The 20045-nt window shown below is 40.6% G+C and overlaps 1 protein-coding gene across 1 annotated transcript; it reads left to right on the top strand.

Moving 5' to 3' along the window:
• Positions 1–1811: 1811 nt before the first annotated feature.
• On the top strand, positions 1812–15543 carry TMEM237 (transmembrane protein 237). Its single transcript, XM_052792364.1, has 13 exons — positions 1812–2232; positions 3005–3036; positions 3994–4004; positions 4520–4576; positions 6223–6336; positions 6684–6798; positions 7547–7707; positions 8350–8473; positions 9476–9667; positions 10641–10714; positions 11205–11298; positions 12529–12650; positions 14557–15543. Exons 1-13 carry the CDS (start codon positions 2215–2217, stop codon positions 14622–14624), a joined length of 1182 nt encoding a protein of 393 aa, XP_052648324.1. The 5' UTR covers positions 1812–2214; the 3' UTR covers positions 14625–15543.
• Positions 15544–20045: the final 4502 nt, after the last annotated feature.

The raw sequence follows: 20045 nt of genomic DNA, 5'->3' as shown, positions 1-20045 counted from the left end.
ATTTGCTTCCTGTCCATTTGTGCTGGAACAAAATCTGATCACATTTATTTTCTATTTTTTTTTTCCTTTCCGTTTACTGCGTGTAACTTCATTTTGCAACCTCGAGGAGGCTAGAAACCTCGTTTTTCCACTAACATGCATTTGATTTTGCTAGCCCGCAGCCCGAGGGACGAGGACCCCCGCCCGCGGCAGCAGCTGGCCCCACGCCACAGCGCCGGGACGGGCTCGCTCTGCTGAGGGAGCTGCCGAGGAGGACGCGAACCCAGGTGGGAGGAAGAGGCCGGGCTGCCCGCTGCTGAGGGGGCCGCACCCTCGGCCTGCCGCGCTCCCCCAACCCCAGCGCGGGGCGGAAGCGAGCGCCAGCTCCTCCCCGCGGCGCCCGGGAGACCGGCGGTGGCCGGCGCGGCATGGCGGCGCGGCGGGCGGGCCACGGCGGGGTGAGGGCGCGGTGGGGCCGGGGCGGGCGGGGGGCGGCTCTGCCCGCGGCGGGGCTGCGGGGCCGCCTCTGGAGGGGGCTGGGCGCGGCGCGGGCAGCAAAGTGGCGGCGGCCGCGGCAGCGCCGGCCCCGGGGGGCGGCACGGTGCGCCCGGCTGTGAGCACCGCCGGCGGCGGGAGCTTGGTCCGCCCTGAGAGCTGTTGCTGAAGAGTTGTACCGGCGTTGTCAGCGGTAGCAGTTGCTGCCGGGGAGACGGAGCTGAGGAACGGCGCGGGAGCGGGGCGCCCTGGCAGGGCGGCTCCTACATCCCCGCTCTGGCGGGGAGACGGCGGTGCCGGCCCTGCTGCTACCCGCGGCAGGTGGGGTGTAGCCGGCCGCAGGGTTGCACGTTTCTGCTCATCCTTTGCTGGGGACACAAGCATTTCCTCATTGTTTTCATCCATATATATATATATATAAACGTATGCAAAGCTTTAAATCTGTAAAAGCTCGTTAAGCGTTTTTAAACCTTCGAGTTTGGGTGTAACTGCTGCCTCGGTACCACCTCCGAGGTCTGGTGGTGGCAGCTTAGCTCGCTGCACTTCCGGAGTAAATAAATCTGCTTGGTACTGTTTCATACCAGCCGCGCTGAGGAGCGAAGGCATTTTCTGCTCTGCATCCCCGAATGGACAGCCAGGGGGTTGGGTGGTTTAGTTTTTTCCCTGAGTGAGAGTTCCCAGGTGTGTCCCACCATCCTGTGGCCTGGCTCATGTGCACAAACACAGGGTTTCACTGAGGCAGCAGCTACCTGGTTTGTGGGAGTCTCTGGGCTTCAGGGCTGCTGTGGCTATGTTAGCACTCAGCAGCTCTTCTGTCAGTAACAAAATGCCCTTGGAAACCTGTGCCCAAACTCACCCTTTCTATGGAGCTTGGAGTGAGTTCCTTCAGACTCTTGAGAAACTGGAAACTAATGGAGTAAAGCTGGTATTTGTGCAGCAGAGTCAGGGGCTTTCATACAGATGGGACTGCCTGCTTGCATGTGATTTCCTTTGTTGCAAGGAATAAATGATACAGAAATTAATTCACTTAGTTGTTTCGTAGAAGGTAACAAAATAGAGAGGTACTACAGAACACAGACATGCTACTGTGCAGGCAGTGAATGCTATATAAAAGGGTTTGGGTTTTTTTTTTAGTTTTTAGGGGGTTTTTTAGATTTTTCGATTGTAGTTTTTTAAAACATAAATTACCGTAAGCATTTAATAATTACTGCCACAAGAATGTAGGAAACAATAAAAGTAATGAGCTCTGACCTTCATCAGTATTTTTTCTCCCTTACGGTGCACCTATATGGTATGACCTGTCCTGACCAGTTTGCTGGATGCCGCTCAGGGTGTGCTGTTCTCTACCTGTGTAAATGGCACCTGCTGTCAGTCTTCAGCATGGCCAAAATCCAAGTGAGAGATTTGAGGCCTAATCCTGCAAACCCTTCCTTGCATGAGGTGTCTAATTTCTTTTTGGTAAACAAACCTGAGAAAAACTTGCTCACTGGAACCTGTACCAGCATGTGGAGTTACGGGTTTTTCAGTGCAAGTAACGTTCCCTGCCATGGAACAAACTGCTGCTGTTTCAAATGGGAGTAGTACTGGGCCCTAACCCAGGGGCAGGAAGGTTCACGTCCAGCTAATCCTGGCTGCTAGAAGCTTATTTTTAGTTCAGAATTAGCTGAGGTTCAGCGTGAGCAGCGTGAGGGAGTATAGACCAGTTCACAGGGCCTCTTTCAGGCTACAGCTTCAAATGATATGGGAAAGAAACAAGTGGTAAGTTTGTGGATCCTTGAGTCTTACTAGTCTTACAGTCTTTTTTTATTTCTAATATCAACTGAATTTTTGGAGCATGGGAAATGTTTATTCATGTATAGTCTTTCAATATAATTATATAATACAAAATCTGAAAGTAAACTGCCTTTTTCTAGATGAGAGAAAGCGCAAGAGTTCAGTTTCAGGTTGTTAACAGGAGCTACTTATTTTTAGATTTCGGTTGTGTTTGACCTGCTGGTAAATATTTTTTAAAATATATTAAAATTAATGTTTTATCATATTTAAAAATATTTTTCATAAATAAGCTTGTTTCCTTTTATTGCTTTTACTATTGTTCTGAATTTACAACTTCATTAATAGAAAATACTCAGCTCACACTGTATACTGTGCAAGTATATTGAATGCCTAAATTACTGCAGTATTTTGATATTTAAACAGAATGACTGGTAAGCTTTCCAATGAAAGCAGTACCTTACATGAAAAGTGGAAATTATTCAAGCGAAGTTGAAATGTAAGCTGTGCCTCACACACAGCTGTTAGGTAGATGTCCCTAATGCAGTGCCCATCAGAACTGTGGTAAAAGCATATTATTCCTGTGTCTTTTACATATTACTTTTATGTAACATCTCCATCAGGAATCTCTAGCTATTTAAGAGGTATACGAAGCAAATCATACTTAAGAGTGTTCTGACCGTATCTGGAAATAGCTGTTTTCTGAGAGGTGGTTTTACACTGACAGAAGTTGACTTATGTCTCTTCTCTTGTCTTTCAGTGCCCACCTCGTGCCCTCCCTCCAGTGCCAAGGTAAAATCAGTTTATTCTGTGGAATTGACCATGGTTCTGTACTGCAGTGTTTTTAAAAGTAATGAAATTAAAGGAGGGAAATAAGTTAAATAAACATCTGAGTAGTCATAACAGCTTTAAAAATAATTGCTTTTCTTGCTAATTTGTTGTCCCAGAACCCCTTAGAAGGAATACAAAGCATTTTAAAGTTTTACAGGGGCCGAGAAATTTTACTATGTTACCTCAGTTTTAGTACTCAGAGATAAACCTTTTAAAAGGTCTCAGACAACAGCTACTTTAGTTTTATTAATGTCTACTTTAGTTTTATTGATATCCTTCCTTTCAATCTCTTCTTCCTTCCTTCATTGTTTTGTTTCATGTTCTTTAGTTTATTTGAATCACAAATGCTTCAGGAATTTCTGAAATTAGACTAGATATTCTTGAACAGGGGTATAGGTGTCTACTAGTTTGACATAGCATACGGAAAAATTTGGGCTTTTTTTTCCAGTGTGGAAGGAAAGGCAATTACATGGTTTTTATGACATGGTACTTCAGAATTCCTTCAAAAAAAAAAAAAAGGGCAAATGCGATGTTCATGATTGACAACATATAGTGTCTTTTTAGTAATGTATGTGCTCAAATGTTTCATAACTTTCGTTGGTTTCTTACATATTAGGCAGTAAGACAAGTTTTAATTAGCTAGGCGATTAAAGCTTTTAATCTGATCCACAGGTAGCCAATCAAGAAACTGCATAGTCACGAACAAAGTGTTGAGTCTTGACGATTGCTTCGTACCCTTAATTCTGTTGTACAAAACTACTTGTTAAAGAGAACTAGGAGTGGGGATAAGGAAATGCATCACAAAAGCAGCAGTGTTAATTTCACTGTTGTGAATTGTAATTGATTCAAAATTAACTTTCTTCTTATCTTTGTTCCTTTTACATTGCTCTTCAACACCTTTTCTCCTTAAATGTGAAGCGGAAACCAAGGTGAGTTATTCTGGCGTTAAAGAGAATTATAAACATTGGTAGTTCCTTTTGGTGTCACTTCATCCTCTCTTTAAAGAGCGAGCCTTACACTCTTTCTAAATGCAGGCTGATTATTTAAACTGCATGGACACCTGCACTGTGATTGCTAGAACTGTCTGTTGTTTTTCTTTGTTCTCTTTACTGTTTGCTATTTCCATACTGAATCAAGGTAAATGAAATGTTGTCACTGTGCTCTAAACAAGAAGTCGATTCTTTAGAGCATTATTCAGAGTATTTCGGTTTTTCACTGAATGCACGTGTTGCACTTAAGACAGATTTCTTATCCTGTTTTCCTACCATCTTCTGTACTCCTCCTGCTTGTGTAAACTGGTGAATTGTCACCCTGTAAAAGGTGAAGGATGTCTTCACTTGTAAAAATGAATCCCTTTCTTAACTAGCAATAGAATGGCTGTTAAAAAAAGGAAATGGAGGTTTCTCCATGCTGTGCACCTATACTTCTGTTTTATGTTCTGCAGATGAAATTCCACTGAGTCGTCCCAAAAAAAGGAAACCCAAAGGAAAGACTCCATTAGGTAAGGTCCTGCCAAGACTGAAAACTGTATTTGTAATCCTGGGTGAGACCTGCGCTGTAGCCAAGATTCTGACAGATCATGGTTTTCAGTCTTGTACTCATTTTTTGAGTAGTGTTCTCAGATAATTTATTACAATTTATTTTATATCAAATAACTGCAGTCTTCTTCCCTGAAGTGGTGTCATTTTAGAACAAGTCTGTAATGCTAACTGAACTACCTGAAGAACTGCTTTTTCTCCCAGTACTGCTAATACGGCATGTCTTGATATTGAACTGAAAAAGTGCCTTTATTCCTGCTATTTTTTCCTTTCTAAAATTTTTGGATACTTCATTAAATAGTCATTTCCAGCTGTAAGCTGCTTGTTATGTTGAATGTGTTAAGTGCTTGAATTTTTGAATGAACTAAGATAAAACTCATGTAACAAATTGGCTCAATGTCAGTCCTTGGCTAAATAAAGGCACAAGTTAATCATTCCATTATCATCAAAGAGTTAAGAGCCTAAAAGATGACTAGCACCAGGGCTTTGTATTTTTACAAGAAGCAGATCTGCAGAACAGAAATACCATTTTAAGCAAGATTACAAGTCTGATCTATTTTGATAAAGCAGAATGTGCTGATAGAATGTAGTGGATTTCGGCGGACCAGTTGACTTGGGTTCATATGATGGGTTGATGAGGTAACCCTCCTTTATTTGCTTAAAAGAGTGTACAATTGAAGTGTCACTGAAAGATCTTTAAATGCAATAAGTAGAGCTGTTGCTAGCAGGGTTTCCCAAGGATCAAGTTTTGTTTACTGTTTTTTTCAGTGACCTGAATGATCATGCAAAGTATGCACTGGCTTTGGCTATTACTTTGCTGGTGAATCTTGCATTTTAGCACAGCAAAGCTTTACAAAAGGTAGGAAAACCTGTGCTTGAAGTGAAAACAAAGATAGATTCAGTTATCATAAAAACTGCAGTACTTGAGAGCTATAAAAAGGCAGATGTGATGTAAAATGGAGAAGTAACTTTGTCCTCTTACTTCTGATCATGCAAATTGATGCTACTGCTGCTAGAATATTTGATGAATTCATGTTAACCTCTCATGGAAATATAGCTCCCCCAAACGTAGTAATTCATCTCTCAGACTGGAGTAGACATCCTTCAGTGGTTTTTTTCTCCTCCTCCTTTATTCTTGTGGTGTATGCTTAGCATTTAAATCTCCCTTTGATGCCATTTTGCCTTGGCACGTATCTGTGTGAATCAGCTTGTAACAAACTGATAATTTTTTCTTGTCCCTTGCATTATAAACTTTGCATGTAGAAAGGGAAAATACAGAGGTGTAGTTCTCTCCTGTGGTAGATTTCTTTCAATCAGTCCTCTATTGTATCCCCAAATGGGAATTGTGCTACTTCTTGGATACTTAAATTTCCCTCCTGGGCATGAAACTGTCAGGGTGAAAGGAGGGTTGTCAGCTATCACCTTTGTATATTCTTACTTACCACATTTGTTTCCCAACGCTTATATTTCCTAGCTAATACATTTTCATCTCAGCTGTAAGCTGGGCAAATACAGACGTTCTGTACAATGTAGCAAAAGGCAGCTTTTTATTGCCTGTCTCTCAGCGGCTCTTAATTGAGGTTGCTGGATCTTTTCATCTGGTTTTCAGATGGCATTGTCCAAGCAGCAGTTCGTCGGCAGTCTGAAAGCAGTGAGCCCCTAACTCCTGAACCTCATGATGTCCCTCCTCAGAGGAAACGCAAGAAGAAGAAAGTACCTACTGGTATGTGAAATAATTGTAGATTGGAAAGAACACTGAACAAAAGTTGGTAACGTAGAAATATGATTGGTCAACTTGTATTTTGGTTTAAAACATTTCATGTGCTTTTGTACTTAAAACAGCTGAAAGTAATTTCTGAATGGTAGCTTAGAGTTTCAGTTTCTGATTTCAGATTCCATAGGGTACAAACCCTCATGCAAATAATGGCAATACATTTTTGAAAGTGATAAAATAGATCCTTTTTATCATTCAAAGCTGTTTATATAATAACTACTTATGTATTTAAGTGAATGTATTTCCAATTCTATGAACGCTGTGAAACTTTCATGTGTTTTGTTTTAAATCTTCAGATTCCGAGACCTCTTTTACCCAGCAAAATGTTGCATCCCTATTTCAGAATGGAAATGGCATGGATGTCCCTGAAGCTGAAGAAAGAGTGATCCGCAAACAGAGAAAAAGAACAAAGTGAGACAAAACTAGTATAGCTCATAATTTGGAGTAACTGTGATAGTGAACATGGCTGAGTAGTATTTTACATTGTCACATTACAAAAATGTAAAATCTTGAAGTGCACGATACCATTCAGCCTGTGCAATAAATAATATGTGTGCAGTTCTTTCCAGGGTTAAGATCTAACTTTCTTCACTTGTTTGTTTTATGCATACCTGGATGCATTGCAGTTCTGAATACATTTACATAAGCCTAATATTTCAGTCACGTACATGAAAAAATTAGAACGTGTAACTGCTTTCTTTCATTCTTACTATCTTTTCCTTAATTTTATGAGAAACTTAACTGCTTTCTCATCCTTTTTATTTGCCTTTTCTCCAAGAACTATGCCTTTAAATCATTTTAGTGCCCTTTCTACCAAAAGCATCCACTTTCTTGGCCTTGTATTTAGTTTATATGGGTTTTTTTTCTAATTATTAATCTCTTGATATGTATGTCTTCCCACCTTATTGTTTTGACACAGGAAGGAATTTAAATAGAGAGAAAAAAACCAAAATCAAGGATTAGCTTTATGGTTTTATTTAACTAACTCCGTGAGAACTTTAGTCCTTAAAATTATAAACGGGGGTAATTTTATGCAGGTCACTAGCCTGAACAGTTCTTAGCAGTCAAGTTAGACATGTTAAATGCTCAGAGGAGCCTTCAGGTTTTACATTTTACTTCCTATTCTTTCTCTGCCCCATTGTATGTTCTGTGCTGATAGGAAACCTCAGCCAGCTGAAATGCACTGTTCCAATGAGCTGGAAGTGGAGGAGGAAGATATCGTTGAAGATGAGCACAGAAAGAGCCCAGATCAGCAGCCAGTGTTTGCTGCTCCCACTGGAATTAGCCAGCCTGTTAGCAAAGTGTTTGTTGAAAAAAATCGTAAGTAATCTTGTGATTTAAGTAATTTAGGGACATTCTTGCAATTAAAGGAAGCATTATTGTATTTAAAATCCAAATATTGCAGTATTGGGAAGAATTTAAAAAAAAAAAGTTTTCCAGAACAAAGATTATTTGGAAATAAATATACATGATAGTTTTTCAACAGTGAATGTTAGTGTTGCTGTGCTGGCATTGTTTGGTTGAATTTTTTAATTCTATGGTGTGGGTGAAAAAGGCTGTTTGATAGTACGCAGCTGAGCTTATTTGACCTAATACTGTCACAGTACTTGGAGAAGAAAGTATCATTTACTATATTGCAAAAAGTCTTTAAAGTGGAAGTTTTTGGTTGTTCGTTTTTGTGGTGTTTTGGTTTTGGGTTTTTTTTCCATACCAGGGAACACTGAGTAATTACCTGAAGTGCGTTGCACATTCTTAAATCCATAGCCTGACCCACCAGGATGCATCACACTGACAGATGCATCCTGGTAGAAATGTAAGCTGACAAAGGGCAAGAAGTGGGGAGAAGAAATCTTCTGATGGAACTTCTGATGCTTACAGCTTTTTAACACTAATAAGTATTAATGTAGAAATTATGATGGAAGGCAACAGTACTGTCTAAAACTAATTTCCTCATACTTTCAGGGCGTTTTCAGGCAGCCAACCGTGCAGAATTGATTAAAACCACTGACAATATCAATGTACTTATGGATGTGAAGGCTTCATGGACTACCAGAGATGTTGCCCTTTCAGTGCACCGAAGTTTCAGGTAAAAGATAAATGTTTTGATGTAAATAAGCAGAAATTAGGGTTGGGTTGGGTTTTTTTTCTTCTCCCTGAAAGTTAGCAGCTTTTCTCTATCATTGCGATGTATCTTTATTTCTTTTGGATATTCCTAATAAATGATGGTTCAGGATGCAACAGGTACAAAGTTTCTCAGTCCACTAGCTTTTAGTATTTGTTGTCAAGAATATCTGCTTCTAGTCTAGACATCACATGTGAAATGCAACTTATAAAAAGAATAACTAAGGAAGTCATATTGCAAAGATTCAGACAAAATCTGAATAGCAAAGAGATGGATCTGATAGCAAAAATATTAGAGACCTACAGAAAAAATGTGTTCCAAAATGAGATTCACCCATCAGCTGTATGACCAGAATAAAAATACCTCAATTCAGATAGTTCTTCAAGAAAAATCCTGGTTGGTGAAAAAGAGGGATGAGTGAATTTGGACTGGGGCATAAGCTTGCACACAATAGCAAAAAATGATTATTGTTTTTTAATATGTGGTTGTGTTATGATAAAGAATGGGAAGATGACGGCCATTTTCTTCTCTGGTGTATTTTATCTGGAAGCCTGTGATTCCTTCTCAGCTTTTTCTTAGCAAGGAAGATAATGAAAAGATTGACTTGAGGACAAGTTTAAGAGCATTGTGTAAGTGTAAGGGGCAGTGGCCTTGAGAAGCTACAGGCAGCGAGTGAAAGTATTTGATTCCTGTAGCAGTAATGAAGTAGTGATAGGATCAGGCAGAACATCTCGGTTTTCTTTAAGTGCTCAGGTTCTGGTGCAGTCTGTCAAGGGAGGAAGCAGAAGTCCCATTGCTTAGAATTTTTAAAACTAGATCAGAAAAAGCACTCAGAAACCATCTGTGAAAGGCTGGGATCCTGTCACGGCAGCAGGGTTGAACAGATGGATTCGTAGACCTTTTCTATGTGTAGTTCTTTGCCAGTTCAAGATGTTAAACTCGTCTAATATTCTTTTCTCCATTCAGGGTGATTGGACTCTTTACCCATGGCTTCCTTGCTGGGTATGCTGTGTGGAACGTCATTGTTATCTACGTTTTGGCAGGAAATCAGCTTTCCACAGTTTCTAAGCTGCTCGAGCAGTATAAGACGCTAGCATACCCAGCTCAAAGTTTGTTCTATTTGTTGCTGTCTATCAGTACAGTCTCAGCCTTTGACAGGTAAAATATGTGTTTGAAAGGTGTATGTAATTTGTGTGCAATATGTTCCTTTCTCCTTCCTATGGCACATTTTGATCTGCTGTTGATGACTTCTTGTGATACACTTAAAGAATGATTTTACACATGCCTGGCTATACAGATAAAGGGTGTACTTGCGCATTCAGACCTTTGTTACACATTTCTGTCCGTTGCCTGCTGCCTCGCTTCAATGTCCTGGTGCTGTTTGTGTGATCATGAGGTGAACCAGATGGAAGAGCTGACCTGTTTTTTTTTTTTCTGGGGGAGAGCAGTGGAGAACAACTGATGTTTTTATGGGGTTACTTTTCACGTGAATCCATTGCCCAGTCAGGTTTGCAACATAGCTGTGTAAATGGTTTTCCTGGCTTAGCTAGGGTTTCTGCATTACAGCTTAAGAGTGGGAATGAACAGAAAGAGGAGCAAAAAAGACCATAAACAGAATGGATTTATAGACGTTTCTTTTAGTTACAGATAGTTTCCATGGCAGCATAATAAGCCAGGGGAGGAGTTGGTGCTATGGAAGAAATTGTGACTTTTTTTTCCTGGAGTGGTGGCAGGGAGGAGGCCTGAGTTATTCTTCATTGCTCCTGTAGTGGTGTAAGCTATGTGAGCAGTTACATTAGCATAACTTGGTTGGTGGTGTGGACACTGAAATGAATGGTAAGGATTAGAGAGGGGACAGATCTCTCTACATTCTCCCTGTTCCAGAAGGGACTGCAGTGTGAAAGCTACAAACCTCATGGAACATACTCCTTAGTTTCAGTCTTTCTTGGATTTGGCATAATGAGGACCATTGCCGGGGGGGGGGAGGGGGGGATATAGTTGTGTATTAAGGCACTGTAACAGAGGCAGAAAAAGGTGTCTTGCAAAAAGTAAAAGAACAATAGAATACTATTAGAGGAACAATATTATTATCTTACTGGGCTGTGTTAATGACCCTTGTTTTTGTTATCAGGATTGATTTGGCAAAAGCGTCGGTTGCACTGAGGGGCTTTCTTACCCTAGACCCAGCAGCAGTAGCCTCTTTCTGTAAGTATTTTGAAGCTGACAGGAAGTTGTCCAGAAAAGACAGTAAATGGAAGAATCCTACATACTGTTTTCAGTGAAATCTTCCTCCCTCATTATTTTCTGCTTTAGAATAAGTGACTTGCTCAGTAGTTTAAAATAGCTTTCAAAGGCTATGAACACTTTGCTACGTATTTTTAAAGCATTTGCAATAGTAGCATTAGTGGGGCTGTTAGCGAGAGAGTTCTTTTCCCACTTCTGAATACTGAACACAGACCTAGCAAAAACCAGAATCACAAGATACCATCTTTGATGTAGCTGATGGATTGCAAAAGTGCAGAAACCAGATTTTGATGGGTCAGGGGAATGTTGAAGAAGAAAGAATGAATTAAAGGAAACTATCATTGGAGGCAGTGGAGTGAAAGGAAAGAAAATGTAGCGATAATTATCATGACATGATGAAGACAGCACTTTGGGGGTTTATATCTGACATTACTAATTCCATTTTTTCCAGTGTACTTTGCTGCTCTTATCTTATCCTTAAGCCAGCAGATGACATGTGACAGAATTAACCTCTACACACCACCTTCAGAAAATGGCAGCATCTGGTAGGAAACTTAAGAAATCATTTCTGTAAATTATAACATAGCTCACTTAGGAACATTAGTCAGACTGGTGGATTGAAAAGGTTATACAACATACAGAAGAAAGTATTAATGAAGGATTTCATTACTAAACCTGCCTTTGTCTGAGCTTGTCCTGAATCTTTGATAATTTCACTGAAAAATGAGAACTCGAGGGGTTTGGTCATGTTGGTTGCAAATCCATTATACCTCAAACAAGAGCCTGTTGGAATGATGCTGAAAATGTCATCTGACAGGAACGGTAAGAATCTCTTTTGCTGGAAAATGGGACCCTAGTGAGGTAATCCTTTTGTGTTCAAGGGCAGGCCATTCTGTAGAGAGTCAGTACTGGTTTTGAAGGAGATAGTCTAATCTGTCCAAGAAATGAATGTCATGGTATTACGAAAAAGTGGTATGTCTGCCACAGGATGCAAGGCCTTAGCAGACACAGCTGGAATTAAATATGAAGCGTTGTTTCATGCTAGGCAATCCCATCCAAACCTGTTACTTTCTGAAGTAGGTATTTAATGGACTTAAACTCTAGTAACACAAGTTTTTAAAATAGACCAGAAGAAGCAGAACAAAAGCATTTACATGAAAATTAGCTGGTTTGGGCGGTTAGATTTTTCTTCTTTTTTTTCAGGGCTTCTGTAAATGTTGAGTTGTTTATTAAAAAGCCTAGATTCTAGGCACAACCTGCTGCTGTTATGACAGCAAGAAAAGTGATAGCTAACTTAAATCATAACCTTCTTAAAGCCCTATCTCATCTACCCTGCAGCATCTATACACAAGTCCTTTCACTGGCTTTCAGACAGACTTTACTGATTTCCTGTTGACTTGCCTTGCTGCCTCATGAGAAAGTGCTTAAAAATAAGATCGACTGATGACATTGTGTGGTGTCTTTCACCACAGTAAAATATGACCATGCGTCTTGATTTTTATTTTCTGTCTCTTGGCCAAGAAAAGGAATTTGCTGTTGAAATCTACAAGTGGACATTCTCTGTGAGATAATGGGGTTTCTTAGCTGACTTGCTGTCTTTGGTAGTCACTCTCTTTACCAGGCCTTTGCAATGCAAGACCATCAGGATAGTACAAGTACTTCTGTTTTCAGATCTGGCTTACCAAGCTTCTTTTTATGATAGTCTGTTGAAATTATTATTGTAACCTGTATGTACCAGCAAATCCCTGACTGATGGGTTGATGTGCTCTTCCCAGGACGGCAGGTACTGAGGAAGAAATTGTTCAGCCATGGGTTGTGGTGAATCTGGTAGTGTCTATTCTAGTTGGGACAAGTTGGATCTTCTTGTCTTACCGACCAGAGCTAGACCACAGTGAAGGTAGGAAACATTAATAGGCAAAATGTTGTTTGTTCAGGCTTTTATCTGCTGTGCTCTGTATTTGGTGTTCAAGACTAGTCCTGAGAAATTTTGTGGCTTCAGAAAAACAAGCATCTCCTAACAACTTTCCAAAGCAAGTGCGTCTTAGGAGCTGGTGTCTGTGTTTGGTTTTATAAAGAAAAAACAGTAATTTAGAAAGGAAAGAAAAGCCTTGTTTGTCCTGGCTGAAGCAACATGAATTTTGAAACATGAGAGAGCATGTGCCTCTTCTTCATTGAAGGGAAAAATAATTTTTACTTTAACAAGATTTTGAATATTTGAAATGTATTTATTCTGCTTGTGTTTTAGAAAATTCCCTAATGTTATTAATGTTCCTTTTGCTACAAATGCTGAATGCATTTCAAGTTCAGTATTATTTTCAATAGAACATTGCAGTAGTTTTGGGAACTCCAGAACTTTGAAAAGTCAGATTTGTGCTTGCAGAACAGGACTTCAAATGAGGACTGCTTGTGTTGGTCCAGGCTGGAGGAGGGGGCAAGCAAGTCATCCCCTTTTCTTAGAAGATGCTTTGCTACAGACTAGGCCTTCTTCCTTTTGTTGTTCCAAATGGGATCCAAAAGGTGTATCATAACTCAGCTTTCCTATCAAATGCATGCAGCCTGTGACTTGAAGCTACGCTGTACATAAAAATCCTAAGTTTCAACTTAAAAGTCAACAGGTATCCAAAGACCATCATGAGTTGAAGCACAGATTTGTGTTTGGGAGGCTGAAGAAGATTCAACATGCTTCTTCAGATTACTTTAGAATTTTAATGTACACATTTCTTTATTTCAGCGGCCCCAGTTCTGCTTATTTCTAATAACTCAATGAGTTAAAAAAAAAAACAACTAGGTGGCAGCCTTTACAATCTTTGACAGTAAAATTTATAATATATGTTTAAATTGTATTTAAAATCCATTTTTTAAATAATAAAGACTTATTCAAGGAAGCCAGTGGCAGGATTTAACTCCGGTTTTGATGATTTTTGATATTTACATGTGCCTACTAAGATTAGAAAACCTGATTTGGACATTTCAAGAGAGAAATTCTATTAGGACTTATCCCAAATAGTAGAGAAAGTTTAGTCTACGAAGGATGAGGTAGCAAAAACATGTGCATCTCAAACCTGAGTGGATAAACCACATTATTGCATGTACAGATTGTGTAACTTTACTATGTTGACAGGTTGTTGGAAAACACGGCCTGGTCTATATGCTGAATATGCTATTTACAAGACAGAAAGTACACTTATGCTGATGGTGCAGTATAGATACGTAAGGGAATCCAGATACAAGAAAACTCTACCCTCAGCAGCACAGAGCTCCACAAGGTCTACCTCATCAGTTGCTTAGCGTGCCTAGCCGAATTTCTCCACAAGGAGCTCTTCACTGCTGACCTTAGGCTGTTTCCTGTGCCTGAGCTGTTGTGGTGACAGCTAGCTGTGAGCAATGTCATTCATGATTCTTTCTATCCCAGGTTCTAGTGTTGCTAACTTATGCTGTGATAACATACAGCAGATTTATTCATAAATGAACAAGTCTCTAAACAGAAATCTTCATTCTTGAGTCTGAAACTCTCAAAATTCCAACAATCCCTCAATCTAGAGTTGTTTCAGTGTCCAGGTTGAATGCAGGATGATACTGCATATGATCAGCTGCTAACATCGTCACTAATTCTGTTGATTTGGGGAGGCAACAATAGTTTTCTAAAGACAGTGGTGGCCCTTGCCATTGCCAAGTTGTTGATACTATAATTGCGAAGAAAAGCAGGAGGCTTGGGGGAATGCTAGAGCACTTTCCAGGAATAATGAAATTGTATTCAGGTGAAACTTTTAAAAGAAAACATAATTCTTTTCTTTCTCTCTTAGAACTGATGTTTCATGCTGAAATAGAGGAATTTCCCCAGGGAGATATCATACCCAGAGTCCAGCCATAGTGTGGAACAAGCATCTGCAAATATTGTAGCTGTGACTGATGGCTCAACATGTTGTGTATTATAGCCATGTATTATACTTTCATAAAGAAAAAAATGTATTTTTATATTGTATATATTTGATTTTGATCTTTTTATGTATGCTACAATTTCCAAATGTGATTGAAAACTTTTATACTTTTGCTTTTATTTTATGAAGTAGATTAGTGCATAAAGTCAAGGTGATTTTGTAAATATTGCTACCTGTATAGCCACAGAAACTAGGTGCATGCAGAAGATCAGGTATTCAGTGCTTTTTTGACTGCTGTACAGTCTTTGAACAACCTGCTTTTGTTACTAATGCTGATACAGGGAAATAACTATTTGCCTTTTGACCACTTAAATATTGTTTAATAATTCTGTTGGCCTTGTTTGTTCTTTCAAGGCTCGCTTGCCAGGGCCTGGTGCCTGTGGCGTCTGTCAAGGGTTAAGCTTATCAGGGACTGGTATTCCTCAAGGACTGACATGCCAAACAAAGGGAGTGATAACAGGAACTGCAATGTTAGTCTTACCTCAGAACTTGTTAGGACTTGTTAAAAACCGCTGAAATCACCAAGTAAGAAGAGAGCATGTGTAAATGACTAAAGTTCATTTAGAGGACAGAAGAAGAAGAGGAAGATAAGACCCCTGAAGAAGTAAACGACCACCAGAGACAGATCTGAGCCTGCGCAAGATGACATAAACATTTTAGAACTGCTGACACAAGTTTTTGAACTAACCCCGCCCCAACTTATACATATGTATATTTTGTATTGTGTAACACTATGAATATGTATGCTTTGGTGTAATAAATATCTGGCTGCTTGCTGAGACGGTGTGCAAGCTTTGAGGAGAAATCCCCTTGCACCTGACACCGAAATAAACATACCTTCTTTATAACTCACTCTCCGAGTTGTAAAGTTTGATCCGTGTGTCAATGCTGATAGGATTTGGCTTACCTGATTTGGCTAAATATTCTCTACAGATTAAAACAAATCTTATGAAGAAAATAGTCTAAGGAAGATTATAACAAAACAGAGTTAAGAAACATAAAACCCACAAAGTTAGTAGGCATAAAATAATCTGGGTTTAGTTGTCATAAAAAGTATTTGCTAGAATAAGAGATTGGATTGTCAGGGATTTTGCTTAGTAATTCCTTAAAAGAGGACACTTTATTTTTCATCTTCATTTAGTTCTCTTGACTAAGGTCTTGATGATAACAAGTTCTTTCAAGTTGATGTAGATACAAGAAACAGAAGTTTTAATGTTGCAACAGTTTGGTCAGCTAATGAATACCTAAATGCATCTTTTAATCAAGCAGGGTATTTTTGGGTTGCCAAAAGAATATATGTACGTCCTGTAATTTCTTGACAGTCAGGATGCATAACTATTACAAAGCCATTCACAGGAATAGTGTTCCGATTTCTCCTTATCTTGTATGGCAAGAGAATAGTGTTATTCACTGCTCTTTCTAAAGAAACTTGGATTTCACAGATGTTAAAGATGTTCCTACTTCTACCTATTTTGATGGAGATCGATTTCCCCAAAAAGGATGTTTGTTGTTTTGTGTTAGGATCATAGAATAGAATGGTTTGGGTTGGAAGGGACCTTAAAGATCATCTAGTTCCAACCCCCCCCTGCCATGGGCAGGGACACCTTCCACTAGACCAGGTTGCTCAAAGCCCCATTCAACCTGGCCTTGAACACTTTCAGGGAGGGGGCATCCACAACCTCTCTGGGCAACCTGTTCCAGTGTCTCACCACCCTCACAGTGAAGAATTTCTTCCTAGTAAGTAATTCAAATCTACCCTCTTTCAGTTTAAAGCCATTACCCCTCATCCTATCACTACACTCCCTGATAGAGTCCCTCCCCATCTTTTCTGTAGGCCCCCTTTAAGTACTAGAAGGCCGCTATAAGGTCTCACTGGAGCCTTCTCTTCTCCAGGCTGAACAAGCTCAGGTTTCTCAGCCTGTCCTCATAGGGGAGATGCTCCAGCCCCCTGATCAGCTTTGTGGCCCACCTCTGGACCCACTCGAGCAGGTCCATGTCCTTCCTACGCTGGGGGCCCCAGAGCTGAACACAGATGGAATGGGAAACTTCTTAAAATTACAAGAAAATGCTTACTAAAGCAAAACAAAAACTCTGCAGCAACCCACCTTTTGTGTAGTGATGTGGTAGTTGGTGGGTTTTGATGATGATAGCCAACATTCTTTTTCTTTTATATTAAATTGGCAAAATGAAAGCATTGCACATGTGAATAAATACAGATGTATTGCAGGATGAAACAATCTCCTCAGTAGACATAGACAAGAGCTCGTTCGAAATCAATTTCTCAAGAAAGTATCACCTAAAGCCCCAAACCTATTTGTACATGTTATTTAATATGTTTTGATTTTGCCATGTTTTATTTAATGTGTCTAAGTGTGGTTGTAAAGGGTGTGCAGTTGTCCAAGTTCCCTGGAGACTTTCTGTACTTTCTAGTAGTGCAGTTAAGAGTAGCCAGAAGACTTGAAGGGGATGTTAAAGAGCCAGTAACTTTCTATGCTGTTAACCTGAGTTGCTTTAAAGCAAGGATGGGAACATGAATAACTAGGGCAGCTGCTGCCCTGTTGAGGACTTGAGTTCTGTTATGCCCATCCAGCAAATTTAAGTAATTCAAAAATTCAGTGTTTGTGACATTTTTTAAATCCTATGGTAATCTTGGGGGGGGGGGGGGGGGGGAAGTTCTATCAGAATTAAAAGATGTTCCACAGCTGTTGGCTGCATTCTGGGGTGTTCAGATTGTTGTGGGAAGGAGCTGTTAACCTTTTTTGTAAGTTGTTATGGCTCCTGTGTATGTAGTTTTGCAAAACTGTAGAGCTAAATTATGGCTGGCACTGCATTGTACATTAAAATGGAGAGATTCAGGGTGCTGCTCCCCTTCAGTGTTGCACTGGAGGTTCTTGTCATGATTCGGCTGTAAGAGATGGGGGATGAGGCACTACTTAGTGTTCCTATGTAAGTTGTCACCACACTTTCTCCAGACGTGCTGTGTTTGATTTACAGAATTGTTGAGCTCCTGAAGATGAGATTAATAATGGCTTCTCTTTGCTGCTTGACATTTCTGTCAACTTGGCATGGTAAGAAGTATAATTTTGCCCATAAAGCATGGACCTCAGGCAAAACTGTGCTAAGGCATCACATCAGTACAGGAAAAACTTGAATAACATCATTGCTTGATTTCTGACATTATTACTAGGAATTGGCCTTCCAAGTATCCTTTGGACAAAGCAATGCTAGCCAAGAGCCAGATTCATTCTCAAGGTGAAATACAGTAGTTTGTTTAGATGGTTGAGCAGGGATTAAGTTAATGAACTTAATGGGATCAGTATTTCAAACCAGCCTTGCCTTTCCAGTGTATCTTTTTGGGAGGGTCTGAGTATATGCATATTTAAATTAATGACGTTTGAGGTTGCCATTTAAAATCACACTTAACAAACAGTTTGATGGCTAATTATTTTACAAAGTACTTTTCATTCCACTAAGCCTCATAATGGAATATGAGTTTAACTGAGCTTTTTTGTTTAGTTACTTGGAAAGTTTTAGAACAAGTTTACAAAATAGATGTTTAACTACAGAACATGCAATATCTGTAGAAGCCTTAACTTGAAATGCCTTTGTGTGTTTCCATACCATTGTTTTTAATGCAGTATTTTTGTGTTAATGAAAAAATTACAAAGACATTAGTGCCAATTTCTTGTTTTTACATATATGAAACAATTAAACAAGTGCTCTAAACTAGTTAGAAATGATTGTACTACTTTGTCCTGTTCCCAAATGACTAGTCTGCTTAAATTAAATTAGTCTAATTCTTTTCCCCAGTGCTAATATTATGTATATTATACAAGCTCCAAAGAGGTGATTATGGGAAAACATTTTTTTTATTTGTGGCAGTGTTGTAAATAATGGCTTTACTTTCTTTCCGTCAGATTCCTGGTGCTGTACTGGCCTTTTGTACAATCAGAAACGCTACTGTGAACTCCTGACAACTAGCAAGTAAAGTGTATTACATCAGTTAATGGGGTTTGTTTAGCCTAAAAAGAAGCATATGAAGAGAGGAATCTGACTGCTGTCTTTAACCACCTAACGGGTGATTACAAAGAAGACAAGACTCAGACTGTTCTCAAGCTGCACAGTGAAAGATGAGTGGAAATGGTCACAGGCAGCATCAGGAAAATTACCATTAGCTGCCACAGGAGTTTTGACTGAGGATTTGGGACAAGCTGGGGTGGGGGCCCATAGGGGCTGTCTGTGGGAGCTCCATCCCTGGAGCTGCTCTGGACGTGGTGGACAGAGCCCTGTGCAGCCTGAGCAGGGGTTGGACCTAGCGGGCCTCTAGAGTCCCTTCTAAGCTAAGTTGTTCTTATTTTGCTTCTTAAAAGGCAATAATTTAAAATTTGGTTAAATTCCAGTTGCTTTTTCTTTTAAATGTTACTCTCTCAACTCAACTTTCTCAATGTGAAGCCAGGTGGCATTAATTTGAAAAGTGTCTTTTAAAAAGTTTTTTTTGGTATTGCTGAGGTAAACTTCAGGAGGGTTATGGTTAGGTCAGAATTATTTGCTTGCTTATTTGCAGCAGAATTAATTTAAATGACTGAAGGCTTTGGGAGAATAGAGTAAATCATCAGGTACATATTCATTGCTAAGCCTTACCTTTCTCTTCCTTTTCCCTCATTGTGGTGTGGAAGGTGCTGTTGTATTCCTCAGTGCAGCTGTGCTTGAATTAGTCTGTAAGTCCACAGACACTTAGAGAAAGTCTCTTTTTCCTGGGTGTTACTGATGTTCCGTGTCCCCCAGTGCTCGCTCTCTTCACAGAGGGCAGGGAGAGCTCCCAAGCTGGGCAAGGCCCGTTGCCCTGCCGCCTAAAACCCGCCGGCTGCTGTTTCTCGGTCAGGTGCTTTTGGGGATGTCTTTTCCCGGATTCGCCCTGTCGGGAACAAGCGTGTGTCGTCGTCCCCTTCCCGGCCCGTTTATTTACCGATCAAGCCTGACTATTTCGTACCTCAGCCCGGAGCCGTTGCCTGCCGCCCCCTCGCGCCGCGGCGACAGGTGGCGCCTCGCGCGCGGAGCGCGTAACGGCCGTTGGGGGGGCGGTGGCGGGGCCGCCATGTCAGAGTCGGTCGGTGGGAGGCAGTGCGGCCGCCCGCGCCCGCATACCCCCGCGGCTCGCCGCCTTTTCCCTCCGTCGCCGCAGTCCCTCGACCTCGAGCAGGTGGGGGCCGAGGAGAAGGCGGCATGCTGGCCTTCGAGGTGCGGGCGCTGCCGCGGGAGAGGAAGAGCCGGCCGATGGGCGGGCTGCACGGCCGCAACGGGATGGGGGAAGTGAGCTGCTCTATACTGTATTGCTGCGGTGCTTGGGCACGGTC

This window comes from Harpia harpyja, chromosome 7, assembly GCF_026419915.1.
Source record: "Harpia harpyja isolate bHarHar1 chromosome 7, bHarHar1 primary haplotype, whole genome shotgun sequence".
Classification (NCBI taxonomy): Eukaryota; Metazoa; Chordata; class Aves; order Accipitriformes; family Accipitridae; genus Harpia; species Harpia harpyja.
The sequence above is the reverse complement of the archived record's forward strand: the minus strand, read 5'-3'. Positions and strand labels throughout refer to the sequence as shown.

What these genes read in the sequence shown, in the direction of transcription:
- TMEM237 (XM_052792364.1), top strand. An exon ending in AGTGTTTGTTGAAAAAAATC is followed by an intron (nt 7,708 to 8,349) that starts GTAAGTAATCTT and finishes TCATACTTTCAG; the next exon opens with GGCGTTTTCAGGCAGCCAAC. An exon ending in TCAGTGCACCGAAGTTTCAG is followed by an intron (nt 8,474 to 9,475) that starts GTAAAAGATAAA and finishes TTCTCCATTCAG; the next exon opens with GGTGATTGGACTCTTTACCC.